The sequence below is a fragment of the Teleopsis dalmanni genome, chromosome 2 (genome assembly GCF_002237135.1).
Source record: "Teleopsis dalmanni isolate 2A chromosome 2, ASM223713v2, whole genome shotgun sequence".
In the NCBI taxonomy this organism is placed as follows: domain Eukaryota; kingdom Metazoa; phylum Arthropoda; class Insecta; order Diptera; family Diopsidae; genus Teleopsis; species Teleopsis dalmanni.
Genome location: NC_051847.1, coordinates 99277129 through 99296607, shown reverse-complemented (window position 1 = coordinate 99296607; position 19479 = coordinate 99277129). Strand labels below are relative to the sequence as shown.

The 19479-nt window shown below is 34.4% G+C and overlaps 1 protein-coding gene across 1 annotated transcript; it reads left to right on the top strand.

Moving 5' to 3' along the window:
* Positions 1-13791: 13791 nt before the first annotated feature.
* LOC119679852 (ATP-dependent zinc metalloprotease YME1L-like) lies at positions 13792-18006 on the top strand. Its single transcript, XM_038092422.1, is given in 11 exon segments — positions 13792-13883; positions 13957-14011; positions 14069-14457; positions 14522-14705; positions 16085-16180; positions 16231-16313; positions 16380-16693; positions 16752-16981; positions 17043-17203; positions 17272-17437; positions 17488-18006. Coding segments are annotated over 10 exon segments (2091 nt in total). The 5' UTR covers positions 13792-13883; positions 13957-13984; the 3' UTR covers positions 17929-18006.
* The last annotated feature ends 1473 nt before the right edge of the window (positions 18007-19479 follow it).

The following is a 19479-nucleotide window of genomic DNA, read 5'->3' as shown; positions in this document are numbered from 1 at the left end:
AATAGTACCCGATCACACCCCTAAATTTGAGGTACACTGTTACGCCAAACTTCTCAGAGACCAATGGTATCAATGGCGGAAGGAAAAAGTGACAGACTCAGTACCAGCAAAAGATACATGTCTAATAACACATCTCTTATAGAATCACAACGCATACATCCCAAAAACCCAAAAACCATCCAGCAAACGACCAGGTTGATTGAATATCAGTAGTCCGATGCCATCTTATAGGGACGTCACCACCGCCTGCAAAGAGGCTATAGCCTATGAGAAATATCCGGAGGTACATCTCATTGGTGATCAAATAAAGCTGATAAAATTGAAGCTTCTGGAGGAAATTGATAAATTTGCCAAACACTATAGTGCTTATGGTTTCATTATCAGTGTTAACAGAGAAGGATGGCTCTCATTGACCTGCTGCACTGGCTAACCGATTGTATCCCAAAGTTTTAGCCATTCCCGGATGCCACTCTTAAAAAGTTTCAGGGCAGAGAGATGCCCAAGGCATCATCTTTATTCCCCCCTTGACCAACGGACATTTTGTTGAGCCGGCTAGAGAAACAAAATGTTGGCATATGCATGTCATTGCAGAGGATTCTTGGAATTGAGAAGGACAAAAACGATGGGGAAACTATCACGGTCTCGGTAGACGAGAAATCTAAAAATTGGATAGTCGGTTAGGCAGGAAAACTGTACTTGAACTTCACGTAAATTCACTTACGTGTGAAGGAAGAGCTCAGTGGATCTCAAAGACTAGCGGCAAAAAGGTATTTTATGACAGAGAATTGCAGTGACTCTTAGTCATAAGTAGTTATCTCCATCCAAGAGGTCGCATCCAAGTGAAAGAACTAGTACATCGAAAGCAAAGTAACCCAGTATAGTATAGCACGGGATAACACCTGGACCGATGTCGGACACAACACCTCATAGCAGAATGGCAGTACACGTGTGTCTAGGTTAAAAGACCAGAAGTAAGCACCAAAGAAACCAGCTTCCAAATTCTCCTGACAGGAAGCACCCACTAAAGGGACAAAATTGCTTTGATAAATGAAACTCAGCTCAGCAACCTGTACTTTTACAAAAAGGCCTTACGTATCTTATGCTCTACCTATTCAGCATCTTTAGAGTCAGGCTGACGATGGGAATCTTTCCCACTAACTGGACGGAAGCAATCGTGAAATATATACATAAAAGAGGAGGTAAGCCTAATGAATTTCCTAAATCACATTGGCCCTTTGGTTTGACTTCATTTCTCCTAGAAACTATGGAAAAGATAGTGGAAAGGCATATAGGATAAGAGAATTTATCGATAATTTCACTCCACTCTTAACAATATGCCTACTAACAGAATAAAATCACCACACATGCTTTTCTCAAAATCAGTATTAAAATACTGGAGTCTGTGGACTGCAAAAACTTTGCGGTGGTGTGTTTTCTTGATATTGAGGGAGCGTTCGACAACAATATCCATATGCACGCTGTGAAACATCTGTAAATTTCTGAATTTCGATACGATCATTTAACATTGCACTGACGAACTGAATAAATTCAATAAGATGAAAATTGTTAAAACTATCCCAAGTCTAATATGGCGTTTACACTGGCTGAAAATGGCTCATTCTGAATGAGTCATTTGAAAGTGTTTACATTCATTGTATTTCATTTTTTCTCATTTCAAACAGCTGATTTTTCAACTTGCATGTTGATTTAATTTTTGGTCTGTGCCAAAAAAATGTTACAGGAAGGTTAAATATACCTTCAAACCTTACAATATAAACTGAAAACTTGTTTCTAGATTCGATTTATTTATTTTTGGGAAGTAGAAGTTCCAAAAATTGGTGCATCGTTTTAAAGAAAATGCAACCACCAAACATTTGTTTACCTTTTTTTGTAAATATGTCAAAACAGCTTTTTCAAACTGTCAAAATGCCATGAAGAGCTTTCATTTAGGGTATGTTCAATGGATTCCTTTGCATTTGGAACGTATGTGGAATGCATTCGAACGTCATACAGAATGTGAGAAAATTGCTCATTTTTGTGCTTGAAATTTTATATGCAAGAATGAGCCATTCGATACTCATTTTCGGTTTTTGACCAAAATGAGCCCTTTTCGGCCAATGTAAACGCCATATAAGACCATGTAATTGATAGATATTTTGAAATAGGGGTATTCAAACCTAACTGATAAATCTAAAGTTAAAAATCTATCAACAATGTTAAACTAAGTTGAGAATAATATTGTAACGATCTTTTCCGGCTCTATCTACAGTTGGGCTATGACTAAGCGAGTATACCAGGGTTCGTTATAAGAATTAAAAATGAATAAACGATACACTTCTGCGTTGTGTTTGTATTTTATTAGTGTTTATTTTTTCCTTACAGTTGAATCTTAAAGAAAATAACACAATTACATATAGCGTAAGTGTTGTAAGTGTTGAGTAGTCGTGTTGAGAGTAGTGCGCTCGAAAATGTGCGAGCGTTGAAAATGCTGGAACCACTGTTGAGAGTAGTTGCGCGTAGAGTCTTCAATGGCGAGAAATTTCAAATCGCATAAATAAAAAATTATTAAAAGGTGTGCTATAGCACACCTTTGTCAGCTATAGCCAGGCAAAAATCCCTTTCCTGATGCTACGCCTGGCCACGCTTGTCAGTAATCGACAAATGCTCGTAAAATTGACATATCTTCCAACAGTTTTGGTGACTCATCACCCATCTCTGCAACAGCTTTAACCAAATGGCAGCCCAGATGACTGGTTAAGTTGCCCTATGCCAGTATAAGCCAAGCAGGAGACAACTCACCAGTTGTCATTTCACCCAAATCAGTTCTCCCATCTATATGGTGATCGTCAGCAAAGGGCAAACGAATCGTCATATGTCCAAACTAACTAGTTCGAGCTTCCACGGTTGTCCCTAGCAAACTCCTAACACAGTGTTGGAGATTCGCCATTCATTTTTCCATCAGCAATGGTCAGATGGAAATTCGATTGGCTGATCAAGTTACCTTTCGTCAGCATAGGCCAGACGAAATGTAGCTTAATCAATATCACCTCGCTCATTCAACCTCAACTGTCCACATGGTGAACGTTAGCAAAGGCCAAACGAACCATCACGTATCCAGATCACCTGGACCGAGCTTCCACTGTTGTTCCTAGCACATACAACTTACCTTCAGTGGCGAGAAATTTCAAATATAACGAAAAGGCAATTTGGCTTCCTTTTATATAACATTTCTTCCATTGTAGTCAACAAAAAAATATATTTTCGAGATAAACAAAGTACCGTTTGCAATTCTCACATTGCATTCAAATTTAACAAGCATACCCGCATGAAGTGCACAGTTATGAAATAATTAAAATTCGCCGATTTTTGCTAGCAGTAAAATCGTGGAAAGGGATACTAGTATTTCAGTAGACGCACTCGCAGGTGAGACTAATCCCAAGTACTCACCCCCTTCAAAAGAATGGCCTCCACGTGGTGACCCCTATTACCGCTTTTAGCGGCTAATGCGAGCAAAATCTGCAACCCACCCTCCCCCCATCCACATCCCTAAATGTTCCTACCTATAATTATTCTAATATCCTCATCATATCCTTCTCCATTTCCATCTCCCCGCAATCCGGATTTGCGCATCTTCATCGGACTTGTTTGCAGTTGGGGATAACATATTGTATTTTACCGTCGCACATAACTGATATCTGCCCGCGTCAGTGACCGTGGACTTACCGTGTTATCGGGGGCTATGACACGGCAGACCTCTTTTCCCTCACACTCGTGTGACCTCATTGGAACAAAAACTGAATAAAATAATAAAAACTAGCAAGAACATACATTGCAACTCAACTGGCAAATCGAGTGGAGTCTAATATCCAACATACCGATCGCCAGGTAGTTTTTCCAAAACGAAAAGCAGAAAAACGCACTGAGAGCAAAGAAGTTAGGAACAAAACTAGCTGTTTGTTGACTAAATTTAAAACGTTACGAAAAGAAAGTTAAGGAACTGTGGACTTAAAGGTTGTACCAAAAGAGGCAACCGTTGAAACATCACAACTGCCCTCTGCAAGCACTGGACTAACCACAGGGCAAAGTTTTCGCGACGCCAAGAAGTCTACTGTCTTGAGTGGTGCGGGTACCAAATGGTACTTACGCTATTTCAAAGATGGCTTAACGACTGAGGCCGCCAAGTAAGAGGCACTCAATCGGTCGAAGGGCACTCAAGACTCCAAAAAGAGGTCTGCCCAAGAAATCAGTCCGATCGATATCCAATCGGCTAAGAAAAGACGAGGAAACGACAAACATCTACAAGCGAAGGACGTCACGCAAATGGCTGCAATAAAACAACTGAGGAAAACAATATCGGGCAGCAGTTATACCAGTGTAGCCAAAAGCTTAAGAATAGCTATTCTTCCGAAATCCTACCCTCGAGGGATGAGCACGTGCTACCTCACCAGAGTGTGGACATTGAAACATCTCTCCCTACTAAACTTAGCGCCCGATGACTACTCCGACAGAATCTCTCTTCTGCCAAAAACATCGACGATGACGATGAAACGAAGGAAGAATAATCACTCGATGACTAGCACTTAAATCGCCCAAAAAATCTACACCATGCAAAAGCTGCATCGAAAGTTATTGCAAGGGCATAGTTATTGCAAGGGCATCGAACTTGAGCATAGTGCTGGTCCAAGAACCTTGGATCCTCAGGGGTCCACTCTGAGGTTTGATTGTAAGGAACATGCAGACAATTTTGGATGTAGGATGTGATAAACCAAGAACCTTCATTATATTGATACTAATACTGACTTTATCTGTATTTCAGAATTTCTCTCCAGGGATCTCGTTGCCATACAAATTCCGGCCAACATCAACGGTTACGAAACATAGCTACAGGCTATCTACCAGGAGACGACACTCACATACCATCTGCAGAGGTCGATAAACTGGTGAACTACTATGAGAGAACAAAGAGGCCACTTATACTTGGTTGCGATTCAAACTTGCACAGCGAAATAAGGGGAAGCACAAACACCAATACAAAAAGTGAGTACCTTTTAGAATTTATAACTAACAAGAAATTAGAAATATGTAATGTAGGCAAGACACCAACATTTGTAACTAACTCACGCAAAGAGGTCCTAGATATTACTATAGAAAATGCACGAGGCTGTGAGCTTGCCAAAAACTGGAGAGTATCCATTGAACCTTCCATGTCTGATTATTGAATCCTTAGGTTCGACACTAATTTTTTTTAGAGTAGATTTTTAGATTTCACTTCTTCATTAATCAATTTCAAACATTTTTTAACATAAATAAGTATTATGCCTTAAGTCTAAAAACATTGGTTAGAGTTACTTAAAATTATATTGAAAAACAAAGAATACGACAACGTCATCTGTCGGAGGTGTTGGTGCCAAAATGTTTATGTAATTAGTTTTTCTAACGAACAGTAGTTTGCTTTAGTTCACATCACAACTTTATTCAATATTTTAATTAACAATAGATAATAATACTTTAAAATTTACTTAATAAATAAATGAAAATACAAATAAACTGCACGTCACAAAAACCCGACCGATCACCACGTTTGCTCGCACAAGAAGAAGGCAAAAACTTGCCAACAGATAAAAAGAAGCCCACACACAGTGATTGCCAGATTGATATATGTAATTTTAAACATTTCTCCCACCTATACGTGGAGATAAGACCGGATCTTTCATCTATATTACTCGCTCGCTTCAGGACGTTCTTTAATGTCGATTGGTAAAACAGAGATCTTCGTAATTGGCCGTTTCAGAATAGCTAACTGTGTTTTGATGGTTACAACACGTACACCTTCGTCCATGCCAGGATGGACTTGGATAATGCGGCCAAGCAACCAGGTGCTTGGAGACAATCGTTCATCTCGAATTAGGACCAGTTGACCAACTGCGACATTTCTTTGTCTCTTATTCAATTTGTTTCTAGCATGTAATTGTGTTAAATATTCTTGGGACCAACGGCGCCAAAAGTCCTGATACATCTGGCTCAACATTTTCCATCGGAAGAGTACACCAATTTTTGTATTTAGTAAATTAAATTCAGGTATGGCAGATGGCGCTCGTCGAATCAAAAAATATCCTGGTGTCAACGCTGATAAGTCCTTGGGGTCGTCAGATAGAGCTGTAAGCTGCCGCGATTTTAAACAATTTCCGATTTGTTTTAGTAACGTATAAAATTCAGCAAAATTTTACACTGTCAGCAGTGCAAAATTGACACAGTGTAAAATTGAAATTAACTGACAGCAGTTAATTTGTCCTTTCACTGAAATATACTTCGGTCGCGACAAAAATTCACCAAAAATTACCCAACCAGGTTGCATGTATTGAACAACAATATTTTTAGTTGGATGCCGTTTTAGTAGTTCATATACAATAGCAGTATAATCTGAAGCAAATGCTTACCTTGGCAATGCACGCATTGTTGAATAGTTGTATGATGGCTTTTGTTGCAAATGTTTTTTCTCGATTAAACTTATCGGTCATACTATTAATTACCTCAAGCATTTGTATTCGATTTTCTAGGAAATTGACCAGCTCCTCAAACGTTGAAATTTGTTCTGAACTGGTCGTTGACAGCTCCCAAGCTGAGCGTGTTCTCGTGTCTAATTTGTGTAGAAGGGTAAAAACCAACCGATCGTCCCAATGCTGTACTGGACGACCCAATTGTTCTAACGCACGCACAGCTGACGTGATGGTGTCACATAGCAAGCGTAAACTATTTGGTAAACCGTCAAACACCGTTATTACATTAACAATATCCTTTAAATTCACGTTAAGAATGATCCTCTTGTTTTCATACTTGCGGACGAGTAAATTCCATGCTACTTTCATGTTGAGCAGCCAACACTAACGCATCTTTTAAGTATTGAGTATAAGTATAAGTATATGAGTTAAGTATTCAACTGACGTGAATAATTCCTTAAATGCGTACCAATGCAGATAGTTACCATCAAACGACGGAATTTAAATGCGTGACAGATTAGTTTCGTTGTTACCTGAAGAGTCTTTAATTTCACTGTTTGCCAACGCATCGATTAGCTCTCCCATCGTTTCCGAATAAATCATTTCGATGTCCATGTAACTGTCTTCGCTGACTAACGCTCCTATTGAGTCACTCGCTTCTTCCACCTTTGCACCGTCATGAATATAGACCAACAAATTTTCACGAGCTTCTTTGTACTGCGTCCAGTAACTTCCAAGAGATTCTTTCTTGCAGTGAAGAAACCTTTTGTTTGCTTGCTTTTTACAGTTTTTCGTATGTTGGTGGAGTAGTTTTTCAGCATGGATTGCGTAGCTTCCAATTTTCTTGCGATTTTGTGCATTTTCAGATTGTATGCAAATTAAATGCGATTGTTATATGCAATCCAAAGTAAATACTTGTGCCCATCGGCTATAAAATTTGATAGATATGCCCAGCGGCTATAAATTTGAAAGATACGCCCAGTGGCTATAACTTTTCGAATCCAAAGTAAAAAATTATGCCGCTGAGTATATAACTTTGAGAAATATGCCCAGTGGTTATAAATTTGAAAGATACCAGTGGCTATAAAATTTGAGAAATATGTCCAGTGGTTAGACGAAATACGCAATATTTGTAGACAGCAACACACAATTGAACGCAGAAGATACATCCGCAAGGGATGCCAAAATGTATCTATAAGGTGGTTGCAAAAAGCTGTAGCCTTACTTCCACGAATCTCAAGCGAGAAGAAGGAAGTTTCACAAGGTGAAGAAAAAAAGGTACGACTACTTCTGGACGTACACTTCTCAGGATCCTCTCCAACTCTAGAATCAGGACTCACCGACCCTTATGACAATAAAGAAGGAAGATTGCCAAAAATATGATCACAATGCCTAGAATCAGGTGAGCGAATAAATCGCTCAAACCACTTAAATCTCCAGGTATTGATAGTGTCTTTCCGGCACTACTCCAAAAAGAAATTGAACAGTTACTAGGCCCGATAACTAGAATAGCTGGATCCAATATTGCGTTGGGCTCCATACCGACTATGTGGAGGAGGGCAAAAGTGGTATTTGTTCCGAAGGCGGGCAAGAGGAATCCTACTCACCCGACATCCTTCAGACCAATCTGCCTTACATCCTTCCTACTTAAAGTAGTAAAAGAAATCGTTGATAACTATATCAGGAATACTACACTGAAAGAAACTCCACTATATAGCTGCCAACACGCCTATAGTGCAGGTCAGTCGACAGAAACGGCCCTGCATCAACTAAGTAACATAATTCAGGACAGCATGGATAAGAAAGATATAGCAATCTGATGTTTCTCAGATATTGAAGGAGCCTTTGATAACACTTTACTTGAGGTTATAAACTCAACTCTTTGTAGAAGAGGAATCAATGGCACACTTTCACGCTGGATGAGCAACATGCTCCGCACCAGGAGGGTGGAAATTCCGACCAGTAATGAAAATATTTTTGCAAACACTTCGCGGGGGTGTCCACAAGGTGGTGTATTATCACCCCTAATGTGGAGTATGGTAGTGGATGAACTATTGGTAAAACTGGGTAGGAATGGCTTCCAAATTCAGGGATACGCCGATAATGTGGTGATAATCTGCAGAGGAAAATTCGAACATACTCTGTGAGAAAGAATCCAGTTAGGCCTAAAACTAACTAAAGAATGGTGCAATTCGGTTGGGCTGTAAATAAATCTAGCAAAAACAACCATTGTGCCATTCACGAGAAAATACAAAATAAAAAATCTTTAACTCATTCGCTTAGATGGGTTAGAAATAAAACCACAAAAAAAGATAAAAATTTTGGGTGTAATCTTAGACCAAAAATAACTATTAAAATCTCACATCCAAGACATGTAGATCCATCACAGGTAAATATTGGGGATGTACACTAAAGTCACTGCGATGGATATACACAGCAATTATCAGACCTATGGCCACTTACGGATCAGTAGTCTGGCAGAACTGCACAAAACAGCAAAGTGTTATCAACACACTCAACAAGGTACAGCGACTTGCATGTGTAACATAACAGGAGCAATGAGAACATGATCCACGTTATAAATTGCAAGTACTCCTAGAACTTACACCTCTTCACATCCACATGCAATAACAGGTGAAAAGGACTGCTCTTAGAGTAATTACAAACAGGATGACTGGTCTTGAAACCAACAGCAAAAAATGTGATACTCTGGCTGCACAAACTGAAATGCTAACAAACAGGATAATTGTAAAGTACAACTTTACAAAAAACTTCAAAACTGAACTTGGCAAGAAAAAGAATTGGGAAGGCTTGTCCAAAACTCAAATAATAAAAGGAAACATGGTAACATGATGGCATGGTATACAGACGGCTTCCTCATCAATGAGGGAGGTGGAGCTGGTGTTTATAGACCAGGCAAGAGATATTGGGAAGCATTAGGAACTAATGCAACTATCTTTTAAGCGGAAATATATGCGATAGATAGATGCGCCAGTTTCAACCTTGAACGTAACTACCAGAATCGTAAAATCGCAATACTGACTGACAGCCAGGCAGTTATAATGGCACTCATATCCTACCAGGTATCATCTAAACTGGTATGGAAATGCATTGACAAGCTGATCATACTCGACTGAAACAATCAGGTGCACCTAATATGGATTTCGGAATATGCTGGTATCCAAGGCAGACAAACTTGCAAGAAGAGGCGCAGCCTCAAGAATGATAGGGCCCAGAATCATTCTGTGGTCTAAGCAAAAGAACTCTATCTATTCTTATGTATGGTGCAGAGGAAAAAGAAAGGGAACTCTATTGGGAAAGAATACCAGGACTTTCATACTCTAAAATGCTGTTAAGGACTTACAACATAAATCACTTTAAAGATTGCATAGCACAATCAAAAAACAACCTAAGAATTTTTACGGGATTATTGACCGGTCACTGTAGATTGAATAATCACCTATTGAAGTTAGGAATTCAATCCAACTCAGACTACAGATATTGTAGAGAAGAGAGAGAAACTGCATACCATGTGCTTGGGAGTACCCGGCACTGATGCACAAGCGGAAGAAACACCTAGGAAGGTATTTCATAGATCATAAAAATTCAAGACTAGGAAAGGTCGGCTTTATACTGTCTTTCATTAAAGAAATCGGACTTGGAGACACACTCTAACCCGAGTAACGGGCACAATAGATCTTTTAGGTCGCAGTGCACAATCCTTTCTTTTAATAATAATAAAATCGTGAAAAAACCACAATTTTTAACAAGAATACTGGCATACTGGTGCAATTATGAAATGATTAGAATTCGTTAAAATAAATGGGTCTTTAACAGAGAAGTTTATAAATTTTAGAAAAAATGTAATTTACATGGTGATATTTGGTCCTTACAACGTTTGTCATTTGATGGCATGTAAAGATAACCTTTCAAAGTGCAAGTTGAGATGTTTCTATCGGTTTCTCATTTTTTGTAAAATCGATTTTTTGAATTTTAGATGTTTCGTTGATAATCGTGTTACTGACATATAAGATGGTACTCATGATGTTGCATGGCGGTATGAGTTCAATTTTGAATAAAAAGGAAATATTGGAGTTCATATTAATGTATCGGAAGTCATTGAAGAATAGTTAATTAGTCAGTCTGAAAACATACTCTTTTAAAAAATATAATTGATAGTCTTTCAAGAACGACAAGATATAAAGCTCCACATAAATCTAAACGTAGAATGTTTGGTTGAAGCATCCCTTAATTTTGCTTCAAATAGTTTCAATGAATGTGTTGTTTCCACCTGAACACAAACAAAAAAGCAGTATGCATGCTGTGAAGCATCTGCAAATCTTTGAATTTTGATGGGATCATTTAGCGCTGTACTAACAAACTGAGGAAATTCAATACTATGCAAATTATTTATATTATCTCGGATCTAATACCATATAATTAATAGATATTTTGGAATATAATTATCCCAATTTAATTGAAGAATCCTACGTAGTTGCATAGAAATTTTGCAACGAATGATAACTTGGCTAATAAGTCCTAGTAACTCAAGCAACTTAGAGATGGCGCTTAAAACTGTTTATGTTATCACGGTTGTTTGAATTAGTAAAGTAAAGTAGAATGCAAATATGTCAGTCCGTGTTCTTCTGCTAATACCCAGAGTTTTAGTGACTCCCCATGTAACGAATTCATATAAGCGGCGGCTAAAATTAGAAAACGCGTTATTTTACTAAGATAAGGCTTATAAGCTTATATGGAGGATATTAAGAAATTTTCAAAGTATGGGCGTGGTCTGCCCATTTATGCATCCACCTACCATACAAAGTCATTGGTCAAAATTACCAAACACGAATTCATTTCAATAAAATTTTGCACAAACAACTGTCTTTATTAAATAAAAACATCTGTGAATTATGGACATGGTTCACCTATTTGCCTGCATACTTGCCCCACAAAGTTAATGATCAAAACCAATAAATATTGATTAATTTTTGTAAAATCTCATACATCTCATTATTACTTTTCTTTATTAATAAAATTAGTAAACAAAACTTATATTTATATATTAACAACATAATTCAGATATTGCTTCCACCAGAATTGTGAGAATCTGTAATGTCAGACTCAAAACCTTCAAAAAAATTATCTTTCCACAAATCAATTAAAATATAAATTCTGATATCATGATACTCTTTATTTATTGTTCTCCTTTCTCTTTGTTGTGAAAAACTTGACTCTGACATTAGTAACAGATGATACATCCGTATTTGTTGCAAGCCTGAAAGTCTTCTTAATCAATATTTCTTATTGAAACACACAAATGAGCGTTTTGAAAAGATCCTCTAGCGGTAATGCCATCATTTGAGGTACCACATCCGCATTTTACTTTTTCAAATATGATTCTTAACTGCATTTTGAATTGCCTTTGTATCCGTTTTTTGTTTTTATTGTTTATTCTCATCTCCTGTTACTCCTGTTACGTTAAAGGTAATCTATATGCTATATGGAGATAGCACTAACACAATTTTATCCATACGTGTAAAATTAATATCCCATATTTCAAATTATTGATATTAATTGGTTTTTATTCGATTCCTTCCCTGGTCATTTCAGTTGGCTTTACACCACAAATTTTTATTATTATTATTATTATAATAATATTTTTAATATTTTTACTATTATCCAACTTAATAAAATGTTCACATATATAGAACGAGTATCTGTTTGATATTGATATGAATATAGGTGCAAGCTTTTAATTTGTCTTTCAATACTATTAACAATTTCTAAATTACAAATTAAAATATTTAACACAAATTAACAAATATAAAATTGTTTATAAAAATTTTATAATTTAACGAGTTAAATAAACAACCTAAGCCCGGTAATATTCAAAAAAGTTATAGTTTGAAATTTCCATTCAAAAATGTCAAATTTATTTGTGTGTGAAATAAATCACGAAATATTTAAATTGTGTTAAATTCAAAATTTCAAAAGTTTGAAAGTTACTACAAATTTTGATACGTACTATGGATTTTGATACGTATTAGACTACGTATGTGAGAAGTAAGAACAAAATTTGGTCTGCCGATTTTTGTCTATATATGTAAAACCTAGATATTGCTAAGTGGGACGGGACTGTGAGTAGTACCTTAAGCTAAATGCTTGAGCAAATAATCACAAAAATGCTTACGATATTATAATGAATAACTGCCAATAGTTAACCGAAATATAACTTAAGTACTTAAATTCTGTCACGGTCGCAAATTTATATTTTTTATTAATGAAAACAATTGCAAAAAACATCATACAACGCACAACCCTAACTTGGTTGCAGTCAACTTGTAAATTGAATATAAATTTTAGCTGAACCGAGAACTCCATCTACGTTTTAAAATTTCAAATAAAAACTCATTATTTAATATTGCGATATGTAGTACCGCCTCAGCGAAAATACAGGACAGTATAAAGTGTAGCATCACCTTTATTGAATGTTTGAATATGATAAGACGGCACCAAGTTAATATGTTTGGTTTTCTTTAAAAAAAAATTTTTTCTTTAAAAAATAAATTTTTGGTATTTGAAATACTAAGTTTTTAAAATAAATCATATAATAGTTTAGGTACATTGCCCAACCTCTATCATAGTTTTCATCATATACAAATCATTAATTTATTAATAACTTACACTATTATTATAATAACCTTCTTCAAGTAAAAAACTTGTACTCATTGCTGCTAAAATTTTTCTTGAGAGTACGATCTGAACTTGATCAGAATATGGCCCCAAAGAAGGTGAAGTTGAAAATAATCACATGACCAACTTAATCAGAATACCACCCTAAATAAGATGAAGTTGGAAATAATAATTCAAATTGCGATAATGTTTGTGCAACTTCTGAGAGTGTGTTTGTTTATTTTGTATCGGTTACAACTAAGTTTTTGTTCGTCATGAGATTTTCTTTGCCTTGATATTTAATATTTGAGAGAAATGTTTTGTTGTAATATTCTTCATTGAAAAATTTGTCAATTTGAGTTATATTTATTCGGCGTAATACCAATATACCAATTTTGCACTACAGCTTGTCGCATAAATTCGTATTACACGTAATCCTAATTAATAATATTTTTGTAGAAGTGAGTACTTCTCTCACAAAGTTATATGACATTCTATTATGTATATTACTTAAATAAAAATGTTTTAAAATTGTATACTTAAGTTTTCTAGATAACAAAAAAGGAAACTTAGATTTAAAATGAATAATTTTATGTAGTTTTAAATTTTCTTGATATATATGTAATTTTAATACGTCAATATGAACAAAATTTCAGTTTTACACATATTGGTTTTCCGAATTTTTTCAATGCTTAAAGGCAGGGATGTTTGGTAAAGTCAAGTTGACTGATTATAACATATTTGCTTTTATTGAGAAATTATATTTTGTTATTTTTTGCAATAGTATTTCTATATAAGGTTGGCCGTGAAATATGTACAGTGCATCTTCATATTTATCTGTAAGTACTTCGAAGGCTTTTTTTGGACTATTGCTTAATCACAGTATTTATTTGCAGTCATCTATCTATATTAATAATATTGGCATTCGACCGCATTATGTGGCCAGATCAAATGTTAAGTGCAAAGAAGCATCTTCAAGTGGAGCTCGAAAACCTGCTGTGAATGCAATTAAGAATTTGTCTTTAGAACTTAATCGGTCACAAAATGGTTTGCAACGCGTGATAGAACATAATGCTAGCATGAGCGATTTCTTTCAATCTGATCGCTTTGAGAAGCTGATTAGTTTTACTGCTAGTGTTTTAAGTTCCTACCAATTGCCTGCTATAAAAATTAGTCCCTGCTTTTATACAAAGAGAAAATCTAATCATTTAATTGAATTTTTACACAACTCAATTGAGCAGAATCGTAATACCTGTTTACCATGTACTTTGTTGAATTCCCAATTGTAAGCGAATATAGTTAGAATGTAAATCCGTTTATTGTGAAATAATTTTAATAAATAATTACAGAAAATTTGTACGTCACTTCAAGACAGACCGGTCTATAGCTGTTGAATTAAAAAGAAATCCAACAATATTATCCAGACTAAAACGAGCTTTCGGTGGTTCATCACCAAAGAATGAAAATGAATTGTCGTCTCAAACAGAAACATTGAAAAAGTTATTGCAAAAGAGTGGAGATAATAAGAATGTTGTAAGTATTTGAATTTAATTTCCTTATGTATTTGAATATATATGTATATAAAAAGGCTTGATTAGAATACATTTCTGATTAAAATTTCTATTTAATTATTATATCAATATATTGCTTGGACTGTTATGTGTAAAATATAACATCATATAAATGACTTCCAACGGACATCTGTTTTTATTTGTGGAAGTTTCTGTTTATCATTAAAACGCTCAAGGTCCACATTTTGTGACGTATTGAAACTTACTTTGTATTTTTAGCTTACTTAATAATTAATAGTTATTAATGTTCCGTTGAAGCTCACACAGTTACGCTGTTAAGAAACGTTTCTTCTTTATTATAGTCATAATTATTTTTCTTTTCCTTACAATGTTTGGATTGTTACCATATGTTTCTTTTTTAATATACCATTATTCTCTTAATATATTTTTCCTTATTATTGGCTGCCATGGGCAAAGTTAAAGAAGTAGTTAGAGTCAATTAAATCATCAATCTAATATACATCTTTCTTATTGATACTAAATATATTTATAGCTTGTATGATAACAATTCTATAAAAAGCTATGTTAAATTACTTAATGCTTCCTACTAGAACATCTGAGTAAAGAACATGAAGATATTTTGTTTTAGATTTAAAATAGATATCAGAAACTAGAAATATATCCTTTTAATAAGTGTTTAAAAAAATTTTCATTAGTGAATATTTTTTCACATTCAATTCGCACAATGTTTTTTAGATGGAAATGTAATTATTAATCCTAATTGAGATGAGTGCCTCCATCATTGTTCTGATTTGTTTTATTAATTTTTCTATTAACTGAGCATGTAATGGTTTAAATATCTATAATGGTCCAAAATATACAGTGGACTGATTCCAATATTTTAACATTACTACCTTTAATTGTGTAATTAAAGGTAAGATTCCTCTCAATCTTATGACAAGTTAGCTAGCATTATCCATATGACTTAACTAAACAATGTCATGGAAATATCCTCGTTGATTTGGAAAGAAATAGTTGTAATATAGTTGCATACACAATACATATGACTGATAGGACTGACGCTCGATATGACTGATAGGCAAATTACCTATTAACAAAAGCACAAATTATTGTGATCATCATTTTTAAAAAAAAAATTTCCGATTTTTTTTGAATGGAGAAAACATTAATGTCAGTGTGAACAAACTGGTCTCAACAGTTATTTTTCAATAGCTGTAGCTATTGATATCCAGTTATATACCAGATATATATATATATATATATATATATATATGTACAAGAGTCATTCACTGTTATTAAATTCAAAATATAAATTTTAATTATTGCAATATTGTTCGCAATATAAGCTTATTCTCTAAAATTGTTTTAAATTTATTTTAGGAGAATAATTTGAAAATCGCATTTGCTGAAGGATATATGGCTGCTGTAAATTCTGATGAGATGCCTAAGTCGGGAAAAACAATGAAATATCTAAAAGTAATTAATATACTTATTTTAAAAATTAATATTTTGTTATAAATTTGTAGGTTTTCCAGCAAGTCTTGGTTATTGTTGTATTCATAGGCATTTTTTTAAGTCTTTTTTCATCATCAAATGGTTCTGTCTTTCGGTAAAATTACGATCAATAAATATGAAATAAGTATATATATAATGTTTTGGTTTATATATTTTCTAGAATTCAATTGGGGAATCAAGTAGAGGTAGATCCCGAAGAAATTCACGTAACATTTGATGATGTAAAAGGATGCGATGAAGCCAAACAAGAACTTAAAGAAGTGGTGGAATTCTTAAAAAATCCTGAAAAATTTTCAAATCTTGGTGGTAAATTACCTAAAGGAGTTTTACTTGTTGGTCCTCCTGGTACAGGAAAAACATTGTTGGCACGTGCAGTAGCAGGAGAAGCAAATGTACCATTTTTTCATGCGGCTGGACCTGAGTTTGATGAAGTTCTGGTTGGTCAAGGGGCAAGAAGAGTTCGGGATTTATTTAGTAAATTTTATTTAATACTTTATATATAACAAAAATATTAAATGAATATCTATTTTAGAAGCGGCCAAGCAGCGTGCTCCATGCGTAATATTTATAGATGAAATTGATTCTGTAGGTGCAAAACGAACGAATTCTGTCTTACATCCATACGCTAACCAGACCATAAATCAATTATTATCTGAAATGGATGGCTTCCATCAAAATGCTGGTGTTATAGTTTTGGGAGCAACAAATAGACGAGATGATCTAGATCAAGCTCTACTTCGACCCGGCCGTTTTGATGTTGAAGTAATCACTAAAAACAACAAATAAAACTGCATTTTAAATTTAATTTAAATTTAATTTTTAGGTTGTAGTCTCAACTCCTGATTTTACTGGAAGAAAAGAAATACTTTCATTGTATTTATCTCGAATACTTCACGATGAAATTGATTTAGATGTTTTAGCTCGTGGAACTTCTGGTTTCACGGGAGCTGATCTTGAAAACATGATAAATCAAGCAGCATTAAGGTGTTTAAAAATCACACACACATATTTCCTTTATTGCTATCCTTTACATTACATATTTTTATAATTAGAGCCGCTATTGATGAGGCAGAAACGGTTACAATGAAACATTTAGAAACCGCTCGAGATAAAGTTCTTATGGGCCCAGAACGTAAAGCTAGACTACCAGATGAAGAAGCTAATTTAATTACTGCTTATCATGAAGGAGGTCATGCGATTGTTGCGTATTTTACTAAGGTTAATCAAATTATTTCACTATAGAAATGTAAATAAATTGATTTTTTTAGGAATCACATCCCTTGCATAAAGTTACAATAATGCCTCGAGGTCCTTCACTTGGACATACTGCTTACATTCCTGAAAAGGAACGATATCATGTAACAAAGAAAACTATATATATATGAACTGGTCAATGATGGGCGAGATAATAAACTCATTTTATAACATCAATAATATAATATATATACAATTATTGGGGTATGTCGGAAAGAGTCGGTTTGCGAACTATTGAAACTTCAAAAGGTATATTGGGAAGTGAACCGCTTGGACCAAATACTGTGGAGATTGTTGATGCAGAAATAAAACGTATATTAAATGAAAGTTACGAACGCGCCAAACTGATACTTAAAAGACATACTAAGGAGCATAAGGCTCTGGCAGAAGCATTACTAAAATATGAGACTCTTGACGCTGAAGATATAAAAGCAATTATGAATAAAACGCAATAAATATGTAATTCTTGTTACCTTATGAAATTTTACAACTCCAAATAATAAACAATTATTTTTTTATTAAGTTTTGGGTAACAGTACAAACTAACTTAAAAAAAATGATTTAACGAGCTTTAAAAATTATGCAGGAGATTACTTGTTAATTTACAAGACTTTTATCAATACAAATTTGGTTTAATCGTATGTCCAGCAGGATTTCACAGATTTTTTAATGTATTTTATTATTATATTAAAAAGTACTATATAGAGTATATGCCTAGTTTTGGTAAAAAATGATGCCCGAGGAAGATTTATACAAAATCGTCATACGTAGTATACTGATTATGATGGTTATGAAAGGCCAACTTATCATTTGGTTATTTTAATCACCTCAAGGGCTGGTACACTTATATAAATTTGGCTTTTCGAAACACCGATCTTGAAATAGCCATTGAAAACTTTGAGGACTACGAGGTGGAAGAACGAGGTTAAAATGAAACAACTTCCCTACAGCAAGCTCAAGGTCGGCCGGTGTATTATTATAATAACCGGAACTTGTTAGGTTCGTTTGCAATGGTAGCTTTGTGCACTAAGGTTCACTTGAGTACAAATAATGATCTATTGTGATACTACAGCACCGATGTTTGTACTTGTAAGTACTTCCAGAGGCTTATGTCATATAATGTAGTTCTTTAGCAAGTTTGTTCTCACTTTATTAGTAAAATTTGTATATAGACTATGTACGTATATTGGGCAGATTTTAGCAAATTTCTATATAGCTTTATATTGGGCTTTTCAAATCGTACGGACATATAGACAGATTTTGCATATTGAAGATAATTTATTGAACATTTTATAAAGAATTAACATGGAATTATTCATATTTAAGGAGTAATATTAATTATTCCACTTAATTTAAAAGTGAAAATATTGTTCTTAAAATTATATATGATACAAAATTTTTACGTTTGACTTATAGTATGTTCCTACTACCTTCGTTAAAGCAGTTTATTTGATTAAGATCGCTTATAAAATTTGATTAACCATACAAAACACTTTCGTGCTTTTTAACTTAAAGCACATTCACACTGTCTTATTTAAGCGGTTTTGCTCATTAAAGCCAATAATGAGGATGATTAGTTTTTTAAAATATGTGCCATATGTTTTATATGTATAATGTAAACAAACAACAGCTAAGCTGTAAACAAAGGCACTGATAAAGAAAGTATTTAATAAAATTTTTGTTTTTGTTAATGAAATACATATGTAATTGATATATAAAATGCATATAAATAATTCAATATGTGGCAGCATAATATAAAAGATGATCAAACACAAATGTGAAATTCGAACTCGCACTGAAACTTTCGTTTGAAAAGAGTTCTTAAGGAGTGCACACAGTGCATTTAGGGAGGTATTCGTCGCGGTGCTGCAACGTCATTTAGGAATTAAATAATTTAGTCAAATAAAGTAGTGAAATTATTATTACTAAAACTTTGTGTATAAATAATGGATACTATTTCTACTAAAGTTGCGACCCCGACGTGATCCTAATTTAAGAGTCATATA